This window comes from Anolis sagrei, chromosome 3 (genome assembly GCF_037176765.1).
Source record: "Anolis sagrei isolate rAnoSag1 chromosome 3, rAnoSag1.mat, whole genome shotgun sequence".
Classification (NCBI taxonomy): Eukaryota; Metazoa; Chordata; class Lepidosauria; order Squamata; family Dactyloidae; genus Anolis; species Anolis sagrei.
Window position 1 is genome coordinate 154,152,533 of NC_090023.1, and position 12,192 is coordinate 154,164,724.

A 12,192-nucleotide genomic window follows, 5' to 3' on the forward strand; every position below is an offset into this window, starting at 1 on the left:
ATCACATTTCTCAGCAAATTAATTACAAATTGCAAAATACATTACACTTTATACAGACAACACACACACACACACACCGGTTGCCCTGCCTGGTTCTTCTGTCATGCTACTGAATTATATCAGTGACAACTGAAGACTGAAATCAGTGCTATGCCTTCATATAGGAGCAAGCCAGGAAGTCTTACCAGGAACTTGACTCTGTCCCCCTGTGTAAGCTACATGACTGGTGTGGTATGGCATACTGTGCTGATTTTACTCTGCTCAAGCAAAAGAGTACAAAGTTAACACATCAAGTAACTCATACATTGAGAAAAGAATCCAGGGAATCGGGAAATAATAAGCATTATAAGATCAACTATCTAAACTAGCAATATTTACAAAAACAAAGTAAAATGTATCCATCGTCTGTGCAGTGTACTGCTTTAGAAAAAAAATCACATTTGAAGATTCTGCTGGTTCTTTTCTGTGCAAGATCAAAGAAATGCACATGAAATCAATTTTGTGGGAATTCCCTTCAGAGATGATCAACAAGTCATGCTCACCCACTTCCCGATTTCATGCTGGTTGGTAGAAGATCAAGCAGTTAAACATTTGCAGTTGAATATAGCTGTCACTCATGATTAATAACAGTAATCATTTTAAGACCTATCACCCTTCTACTGTCAATCCAATTGATTGCTGAAATCTGATGCTTAGCCACAAATATGGGGATTATTACTTGCAATCATCATGTTTGTCTGGTTATTATCTCCTCCATATAAAAATAAAAAGTCATGACTTCAGAATATGAACAGATAGGGATATAATTACATTAATAACATGGTCTGTTTTCAATAAGATGTGGTAAATTACTAGGGATGGTACATTTAATTTGTTTCACACAGTGAGAAAAAGTTTGCCCCCAGTAAATAAAATACTGTGCTCTGATAGTAGTGCAAAGCTGCTTGAAGAACATTTTACTAAGAGTTGCAGGTTGTAAGTTTAAAATACAGTGGGTGTTTTGAAGACAACCCAGTGCCAGAAGATGAAACCCCCAGGTTAGAGGGCACTCTATGAGCTACTGGGATTCAGCAGAGGACAACTATAGATAGCACTGTGATTAACTGGACTCCAACTGAAAGGATGTTCTCAGAGGCAAAAAGGATGACCAAAGCTACATAACACATATTATATAGGAACATGGAATGTGAGAAACATGAACCAAGGAAAAGTAGGCACAGGAACCAGTTTAATGGAACCAGTGGTGAGCAAGCAAAAGTGAACAAGAACAAAGTATTTTCAGTCTGATAATTACACAGTATTTTACTCACAAAATGAAAATCTAAGAAGAAATGAGTTGGCATTTATAGTGAGAAAATAGCAGCAGAAGAATATAATGCAAGATCTGACTGAATCATGTCGATAAGAATTTAGGGAAAATTCCACCAACATAACCTTAATTCAAATCTATGCCCTACAGAGTCAGACGATGTGATTCTGTGCTGAAGTCTCAGAGGAAACTGATCACACACTCAAACGGGACTCCTTGTTACTCATAGAGGATTGAAATTCAAAAATAAGAAACAAAGTAGAATAAAAGATTGTTGGAAAACTTCACTTAGGATCAAGAAATGAAACAGAAGAGTAGCTGTCTGAATTTTATGAGGCTAACAGTTAGTTCATCATAAATACATTCTTCAAGAAGTCAAGAAGTGATTTTATGCTTGAACTGATGGCCTATATAGAAATCAAATAGACTTGGAAGTATTTATCTCATTTTGTTTCATATAATATTAAATAGCAATAAAACTTTATTTATACCCTGCCCCATCTCCCAAAAAGGGACTCAGAGTGGCTTACAACCATGAAATAAAAAAATTAGTATAAACAAAATACATAGCATATCAAATTAAGATAAAACAAAAAAAAATAACACAAAACACTAACCATCAATAAACAATTATTTTATAAGAGCACTTTGAATAACGTTAAAAATATAGACCTTATACACTTAGCCAGTGTAAATTAAACCAGCAGAATGTAAAATTGTCACTGGCCCCATCTACATATACTGCAAAATCCAGAATGATGTGGTTTGCGGGGGGGGGGGGGGGGTAGTTAGAAAATGCACGCCCCTAAAGTGTGTTGCGATGCACATCCACATGGAAAACACATGTTGAAAAAAGATAGGAGAAAGTCCAACATTGACTATAAAATGTGCTGAAGCTGATCAGTGTATGGATGCTTCAGTGCAAAGATTTGGGAGGAACATGTACAGCACTTCTGTAAGTAGCACCACCACAAGAAAATTCAAATAAAGGAACCAGATATGGCACCCTCAGGAAGGTAAACAAAAACCTTTTCCTTTCTCCCCTAAAATAAATTTTTTCCCCTTTTTGTTTGGAAGATGAGCTCTATTGCTGATTTTCATCTGATGGGCTGCTGCAATTCAGCACATTTCTACAAACAGGATAAGAAAAATAATAATGTGATCGTTGAATTTATTTGGCATAAGGGGGAGGACTTTGTGGATACTGCAGGAGTTTTTCATGAGTCTCAGTGTGTGTGTTTGGGGTGGGGGGACGGGACTCTAGAGTGGAACTGGCTTTTTTAATGGCTATGTAGATGTAAATACTATCTCAGCCAGCCCTGTGGACAGTTTTAGGTTAATTTAGATTTTAGATAAGGAATTCTCAACCTATATAAAGATATATGAATGAATACCATGATATTCCATATTCCCATGTATTACTGTAAAAGCAGTAACTGTTAGGAAGGAAATCAACTCATTTGAGATGTGGTGCTGCAAAAAAGCTCTACAGATCATATGGGCTGCTAAAAAGACAAATAAATGGGCCCTCAAACTGATCAGGTCTGATCTATTCCTAGAAGCCAAGTTGACAAAATTGCCACTGACCTGTTTTGGCTATTTCAAGAGAAGATATAACTCGCTGCAAAAGAGAGTGATGCTTGATATAAGGTAGGACAGTTGGTAGGCTGTTAGGAATTGTGGGAATTGAAGTCCAAAACACCTGGAGGGCTGAAGTTTGCCCATGCCTGAGGTAGAAGATAGTAGGAAAGACTGCATTTCTGATTGATAAATTCAATCAGGGAAGCCATGGCCCTGAATTTACAAGATGAGATACAAAACAAAATGGTAGTCATAAATTCTCTCAGAAGGGAAAGAGCAAAAACAAAAAGAAAACCATCCTCTCAAAAGCTGAAATTTTCCTTTCTTTGATCATATGGTTACAATATTAAAAACTAGGTAAGTTAAAATGTTAAGATTTGTGTCATACCTTGGCAGAAAATCTCTTTTTGGCAAAGAACAAATTCTATCCGATGTACTGTTTTAGTCTAATTTAACATATGGATTAAAGATAATTAGAACTAGACTTCCTGAAATTCCCTCCTTAGTGATGATGAAATCGAATACCTACTGTCTCTAATCAGAAGTTTTATTTGTCTTTCATGTGTGTGTGTACGAGCGTGTGCCTTCTTGTCACATGTTTACTTATGGTGATCCCATGTATTTTAAAGGATTTTAAAGGCAAGAACTACTAATAAGAGATGGATTTGCCAGTTGCTTCTACTAAAATATTGCCTACAGCACTTGCTGTTTGTTGGTGGTCTCCCATCGCGGTACTAACTAGGGTTGAGCTTGCTTAGCTTGCAAGATCAAGCTAGATCTGATGCCTTAAGAGCATTTAGGGATTGCACTAACTCATATATCTGTATTTCCTTTATTTAAGGGGTGAAGGGGTCAGGAAACAGTGCTTTTGATGTCTGCTGCCCAGGTCCTAGAGTGGTTCAAACCAATAGAGGTTAATGAAGCAAGGGCCATTCTTGCCTATATCACAACTTCACAGCTTTCCTTTATCTGTGTCTCTTCATTAACAACATTAACTATGGTTAGATTTGTCTACAAGATGAAAATGCTAAGATGGGGGAAAGGAAATAACAGAACTACACTTCAAGGCTGCCTGCTGAGTGAAAAAGGAGCTGTAGGAAATGAGCTCTTATTATGCTGTAATTAAATAAAGTGCTCAGTACCAGGGAGAAAAATAAGAATGGTACTGAGACAGAGTAGGCCTGTTTTCCCCATTGCTTCAAGCTGATTGTTTGTGCTGTAGGCTCGATCAACAAGCATTTTGACCTTTTCTGTGCATCATTATTATATATGGCTGGAAATTACTATTAGATTATACTTACAGTCCAGATACTTCAGAGAAGTCAGTCTGATTTGATATAGTGTGAGGTGATTCTTGAGTCATTGGAAGAATGGTGTTCTAAAAACTGGGTCTTGAAAATCCAGGAAGAAGCTTGAGATGAAAATAGAAACTTTGAAAGGCATTTAGATCATTGTGACCCGCAGATTGATCACAAAAACCAGTAGCTTGTTTTTCTCTGTCCTTTCACAGCATATGCATTTTTTAAATTTCGTATTCATTTGAATGTTCATTCTAGAAAGAGTTTCACAAAGGAAATATTCCAACAGTGCTACCAATATAGCTCTCTTTGGTATAATGTGGAAAATAATAAACTGGTTGAAAATTGCCAGAAGCATTCAAAATAATACAGAACTTGAAAGTGTTTATAGTCACGATCTACAGTAGCTCCATAGAGAAGTGTCTTGATAATCTCTGAGTTTCCATGCACAGTAGACTGTGTTAACCAGCACTCATGGGGATTGGTAGATGCTGATTCTGGTTGCTTGAGAATTACTATTAAAAATGGTCCTAGCTAATATTATGCTCCATATTACACCACACCTGTATTCACTTGATGTTAATATTAAAAGCAAATAAAGACAAATAAAGACAAACTTAACTTAATGTAACATTTAAATAAAATTGGGTTTATTTTAATTTAAACTTAAAGTGTTGTGTCTTTTGTTTGTTTGTTTGTTTTGTTGCTGATTGCTCAAGAGTTCTGGTTAAATGAAAGTCCACTGTATTTCAAGATAAATACCATTTAAAGGTTATACAATTAAAAATGTATAAGTATTGGCAAAATTAGTGTTTAAATATTAGACATAATTAGGTTAAAGGCAAATGACTATGAAATGTTAAGAACTTGATGTTCCAGTCTGATCATAAGCAATGTTGCCAAGACAGGTTCTTTGTTAGGATGTATGTCTGTGCCCTTATTATAGTGTGTTTTTCAAACATTAAACCAGAAATTGTACAAATAGTAACAAATTTGCTTATTTTCCCTCACTTTTAGTTGCCTTTGGCCTCTACTTTCCCAGGAAAGACTATCATGAGAACGTCTATCTTGACCAGCCTGGAGGATCCCCACTGTTGCGGATCCATGCGTTGAAAGATTCTGAGGAGGAAAAGATCTACTTTGGGCTTTGCCCACAGCTCCACATCCCAGGAATTGGAACTAAAGACAATCTCTGGTTTCAAATTAAAGAGAAAACAGGACTTCTTTTCCTCAATAAGAGTCTGGACAGAGAAGATTTCGAGACACTGTGTAAGTCATGCACATGAAGCCCTCGCCGCAACAGCATGAATATGATGTTAAGCTTCATTTCCATTTGGTAGGGTTTGTTCAGGTAGAGATGGATATCATTTTTTTTTCTTTCCAGTGAGTGGATCATAGTCTAAATCTCTTCATTTGTAGTCTATTACTGGAAAATATTCCTAATATTTGTGAACAAGAACAGTAGCTATGTTACTCTGTTGTAGCAGAAATAACAGAAAGTGTGGGACATCACACACTTAATTGATTAGTTGTGGTATACATTTTTTGTATTAAGCTGCCTTTAAGACACAATAAACAAATGTTTTAAAACTGCCACAATAAGAAAAATGTGTTGATCATGGGATGATTTAGATGTCTCATGAGAACCATAGCTTCAGAGCAGAAAATGTATGCCAGACTAATTTGAAACATAGGAGAACAGCAGACCTCAAGGAGCACTTGAAACTAGCAGTTTACTATTCAAAGATGGCATGTTATATTTTTATCAGTGGCCCCTTCATGTATACAGCTATCATTATATAAATTAAAAATACTCACTCAGATAATATACTTCAGTACAATGTTCTAACTAATTCTGCAGACACCGATATTTTGCAGCAGTTTCCCAAGAGTATATTTTTGAGCTGCTGTTTCTTTTTAGTTGCGTGCTGTCTTTTTCTGTATGTTGATGTTCGTTGGTGACTTGGACTGCCAGAGAAACTAGATGGGAATAGATAGGAAAAGAGAAGGTAGAATACTTTTTCTACTGGTGAGATGACTAGAAAGTTGGACTTCACTGGGATATGCTGTACAGTCCATAGATTGCAGTTTTGTAATCTTTCAAAATTTCTCATAGTTGCAGGGAATTGGATGTCAATGCCAAAGCTTATGCTCCAAGTTTATCTAACCACCCAACCATTACAAGGGAAATATTGCCGAGAATCATACACCAAAGCATTTGTGAAGCTTTCCATCATCAATGGCACCATGCCAGCTTGCGGTGCTGTGCCTCCAAGCCAGCTTTGTTTTGCCAATATGGACCTCTCCTTTCACATCAAGGAGAACAAACCACCGGGAACATTTCATCAGCTCCAGCGGCTTTCTCCACAACACCAGTGCCACAATACAAGCATTTCCTATAAGGTGATAGCAGGTAAAGCAAATTAACTTGGTACAGGGGTCATTTGTATTAAAACAATTTCAGACGAGGTTTTCAAAATGTCTACTTAGCCCACCCCTTATCTATTGGGACTACTAGGTTTTATTGAATAGGCCATGAATATGGACTGACAAAAAGTGCTTTTGAAGACTTCTGAAGGATACTTAGGCAAATCATTGGGAAACCTATTTTGCATAACTTTTAATGTTGTTTTCTATATTTTTGGTTATTCAGCAGCTTCCTTTAAATGTTCATTGAAAAGATAGCAACATATTTCATGCCCACAACTATTTTATTAACAATGTTTCATTATTTTTATCAAAGCATTGAGTAAGCATTGTATCAGTCATGGTTAATAATCATTCATGTGAGATAAACAATTGGGCATAGAACATGCAATTTCTCAATTGGATTATTGCAGAAAAAACATGGAAAATGTATATGTCTATTTTGCTAAGTAAAAGTACAGTAAAATAGCTAAATAGAAGGGAATTCTGGAAATAGTCTTCAGTGGACATGATTTTAACAAGCTACACTAGGTAGGAATCCTATGTAACTAGGATGTCATATTAACATCAAGAAATACTAAATCAGTATGTATTGTTTTTAAGGACTGGATGTCTATTGCATTCAGACAGGGGGCATTCAAATCCCATTAGATACGGTTTCTAGCTTTTGAAAATACTTCATTTTGACTCATCACACCACAGAAAGCTGACTCTTCCCAATCCATTTGAATGCCTCCCTATTTCACTTCTTTATATAAAAGAGAAACGATGGCTGCTTCCATTACAAAGACTCCTGGGGGGGGGGGGGGGTCAGCAGAATCCGTCCCCAGACATGTACCCAAAGAAGATGTCACAGCACAGACACAATTCCAATCCCGTGTGTAATTACTTTGTTTCTGAGACATTTTGCAGACCGATTCCAACGGGTTGCAGATGGAAAAAGGATAAATATAATGTGATGGGACCAGTTGGGAGTTGTATGTAATGGGGCCCAGAAATGGAATATAACCCAATGTGATGAAATAATTCCTCTGTTTTTATTTGTTCATTGAATGTATATCCCTCCTTTCTCCTAAAATGAGAGTTTGCTATATAGATTGTCAGATACATTATTTTAAAATTGTATTCCGAGCTTGTTTTAGAAACTATCTATGTACATAGGCAATGATATCTAGGGCTCGGTGGAGGCATTACTGCTTTGTACCAGCCCCAGATTCAGCCTTGGTGTTTACACCACTCTTCCCTTGAATCACATCCGTAGCGAGTGCAGAGTCCTCACTATCTAGTCAGGCCAAACCCAGTTTGTTTCTGCTGGACAGTCACCATTACCTGTGTAGTTTCTCCTGCCATTGAACCTCCAGAAAGCTCATGTTCCAACACTCAGCAGCTTTGCCGATGTAAGCAAAGGTGACTGTGCAGTTTGGGGAGGGTAGGGGAGAAAGGAAAAGGCTATCACTTGACTTTCTCATGAGTCACTTGGCACCTTCACCTACATCAGTAAAGGTGCCAAGCAATTGTCATAAGCTCTCTTGTTCCAAATCGGAACGGGCCATGCTGTTCACACACTTCCTAAAATGTGGGCCTTATCTGGAGCTGCAGGGAAGCTCCAGAATTTTTCCTGACTTTCCCTAATACTGGCACAATTGTGTTAAGCAGCTTTACCTCACTTGGAGGACAAAATGATTCTGTGCACCATGTGAACATCATAGAGTTGTTTCCTGTCTACTTTGGGGCGTGGCACCAATGTAATGTGCCTTTACTATCCTGGAAAAGCGAAGGAAAGGCTTTGTAGGTAAAAGGTGCTCAATTTTAGTAAGATACTAGAGGTCTTAAAAGGAGAACTTGAGCAATGAGGAATGGGGACTTTATTCTATATGATACTGTTATTAATTGTCAGAACACTAAGGGCCCTTCCACAGAGCCATATAACTCAGACTATCAAGGCAGATAATCCACAATACCTGCTTTGAACTGGGTTATCTGAATCTATAGAGCCAAATAATCCCAATTCAATGTGGATTTTATACAGCTGTGTGGAAGGGGCCTGAGATAACTCCTTTACTTTGTTGTTGTTCATCACCAATGCTGAGAGTGAGCAGGTGCCCTTGTTCATTTCAGAAATCATCCAGGATTTTTAAAATGTTGATTGACCTCTTTAAAAAAACTACGAATTGTTATTAAAGAAAGAATGCAAAGAACAGGTAGTGGACCTATCCAGTTTTTTTTATTAAGAAACCTCTATAAACCTCTATATCTATCTACCTACCTACCATAAAGTTGAGCTAATTTAGCAAAAAAAATAAAATAATCATCAGCTTTAAAATCATTATTAGGAGCTAAAGGTCATCCAGTAATAATGTAGCAAAGTCATGCTAGAAAGGAAATATTGATTAAGCCATACTGTGGGAGGGTGGTCTATTGCTATAAAAAGAGTCATGTTGCTCTTTGTTATCCATGGTTCTTTTGACAACAAACGAAACATAGACCTCCAAGGATGTTGTTAGTAATAGGACAGATGTGTGAAAATATGTAATTCTTAGGATATATTGATCCTCACTTTTTTAGAACTGGAAACATTAAGTGTCTGCCATCAAAAGTATTTTAAATCCTGGCAGATTTACAAATATAACTCACTAGCTTGGGGACCCGGCGCTGCCCGGGTTATTAGAAAAAGTGGGTAATGGCGGTTCTGTATGCCAAGTTTGGTCTGTATTGGTCATTGGATGACGGTTGCATTGTTTTCAGGAAGTGAGTGAAGGTACTTGAAGTCGCATTGTCCATGGTCAACCCTCCTCCAAACAGCAGCAGGATATAGAGTGAGTCATGGGGGCTCTGTGTGCCAAGTTTGGTCTTTATCAGTCATTGGTTCAGGGTCGCAGTGGTTTCAGTAAGTGAGTAAAGGTACTGCAAGTCCCATCATCCATGGTCAACCCTCCTCCAAACAGCATCGGTATGTAGAGTGGGTTATGGGGGCTCTGTGTGCCAAGTTTGGTCTTGATCGGACATTAGATGAGGGTTGCAGCAGTCTTGGGAAGGGAGTGGAGGTACTTGAAGTCCCATCATCCATGGTCTGTCCTCCTCGAAAGTGCACCAGGATGTAGAATGGGTCATGGGGACTCTGTGTGCCAAGTTTGGTCTGGATCAGTCATTGGCAAGGGTCTCAGTGGTCTCAGGAAGTGAGTGAAGTGACTTCAAGTCCCATCATCCATGTCCAAATGTTTCTAAACTGCACCAGGATGTAGAGTGGGTCATGCGGGCTCTCTGTGCGAATTGTGATCCTGATCCATCACTGTTGGCACTTGTAATGGTCTCAGGAAGGGAGTGCAGGTATTGCAAGTCCCATCGTCCATGGTGCATACTCCCCCAAACCGCACCAGGATGTAGAATGCATCATGGAGACTCAGTGTGCCAAGTTTGGTCTTTATCGGTAATTGGATGAGGGTTGCAGTGGTCTCAAGAATTGAGCAAAGGTACTGCAAGTCCCATAATCCATGGTCCATCCCCGGCCAAACCACACCAGGACGTAAAGTGGGTCGTGAGGGGTCTATGTGCCAAGTTTGGTCCTGATCAGTCATTGGATGAGGTTAACAGCGGTCTCAGAATGCGAGTGGTGGTACTGCAAGTCCCATCATCCATGGTTCATCCTCCTCCATACTGCAGTAGGATGTAGAGTGGGTCTTGCAGCCTCTGTGTGCCAAGTGTGGTCTGTATTGGTAATTGTCTGACTCAGCCCCCTCTGGCCTTTTCCTTTCCTCTCTTTGCCATCTCGGAATCTTGGAATTGAGGCTGGCCAATCAGAGACCATATGCAAATTTCCTTCTCATGTCCTCGTTTCTGCCATGAACTCTTTTCTCCACCAGGGGCTCCTATTGAAGCTGGCTAATCAGAGACCATATGCAAATAGCACCACTGCGGCAGCCAATCAGAATGTTGGAACTTTCAGGCTGGCCAATCAAAACGCTGGCACATACTCCTCCCGTCGCACCGCCACACTTTTGTCCTCCGCATACAAACTTTCACCTTTATTATATGTATAGATTTAGCAGAGTAGATCATGTTCCTACTGATGCGATTCCTGGGCACAATATCTTTTAACAGAATACTTGGTATCAGCAGCAGAAAGAACATGGAAAGAATGGATTATGTTTCTGTATCAACAAAAGAAGAGTACTTCGACACATTTCTGCAAGCGTTTTATATCAAATTATCAAGATTCACATGTAAAATGAAACAACTAGGTTGGATGAAATAAGCTTGAGTGAAAAAAACATTTTTTTTTCCAAAATGCGTTTAGATTTATTTAATTTTTTGTTCACCCCAGCCCTCATCTTTTTAGTTTTGGGTGCCATGCTTATAGATTTATGCCTATTTAACATGCTGTTCTGAGTTGGTAATGCTTATTGGAGGCAGGAGCACACAGCTACAGTAGGCATATCTAAAGCAGAAAATCATTCTTTCACAGCCCAGGTATTGACTCGAGTATAAGCCGAAGGTGGGAAATGCAGCAGCTCCTAGTAAATTTCAAAATAAAAATAGATACCAATAAAATTATATTAATTTACGCATCAGTAGGTTAAATGTTTTTGAATATTTACATAAAACTGTAATTCAAGATAAGACTGTCCCACTCTATATAAATATGCTTACATGTCCTCCAATAATAATAAATAGAGTAAAATAATAATAATAATAGAGTAAAATAATGGAATGTAATAAAAACAGTAATAATAGAGTGAAATAATAAATGTAATAATAACAATACAGTAAAATAATAAATGTAACAATAACAATAATAATTTGAGTAAAATAATAACTGTAATAATAATAACAATAATAAAATAATAAATGTAATAATAATAATAACAACAACAAAGTAAAATAATCAATAACATTGACTCGAGTATAAGCCGGGGGAGACTTTTCAGGCTAAAAAAAGGACTGAAAAACTAGGCTTATACTCAAGTATATACAGTATATGGAAACAAAGTAACAAGAGTTTCCTCATACAGAAGCTTCTCTGTTTTCCTGACTAGGCATAGAAATGTACTATAGAGCAGACAGTAAAGTTGTAAGAAGTCACTTTATTTTAATGATTAGCCTGCTTTAACCTTTAACTCCTGAAAGATGCAAAATGGAAGCAAGCTAGTATGGAAGTAAGTGAGAAATTGATGGTTTCACTTAGATCGCCCCCCCAGCTTGCCTTGGACAAAACATTTGAGCTCCTAGGAGAAGATAAATGCTGGAAGGAAACAAAGTGATTTTGATGATGTATGGAGAAATTTTATTGAGAAAGGGCAGAATTCTTAATTAGAGGAGCAGTACTCTCATTCCACTCTGCTCCCTCCTTACCTATGCCTTTTGGGGATCCTGCTCCTCCTCAATGGGCACCTCATATTCCACAGTCTGCATTGGTGTAAACCAGTGGTTCTCAACCTGGGGGTTCCCGGGTGTTTTGGCATACAACTCCCATCCAAATTACCAGCTGTTAGGATTTCTGGGAGTTGAAGACTGAACCATCTGAGGACCCACAAGTTGAGAACCACTGGTCTAAACCATGTTGCTAACCTCATCTCCACA

General features: G+C 38.1%; 1 protein-coding gene across 1 annotated transcript in view; it reads left to right on the forward strand.

The window, feature by feature from the left end:
- RET (ret proto-oncogene) overlaps positions 1-12,192 on the forward strand; it is a 117,289-nt gene that overhangs the window by 43,271 nt on the left and 61,826 nt on the right. Inside the window, exons 2-3 of the mRNA XM_060769053.2 lie at positions 5,206-5,457; positions 6,305-6,601. Of these exons, the coding sequence (XP_060625036.2) occupies positions 5,206-5,457; positions 6,305-6,601 (549 nt within the window). The remainder of the gene's footprint in view (positions 1-5,205; positions 5,458-6,304; positions 6,602-12,192) is intronic.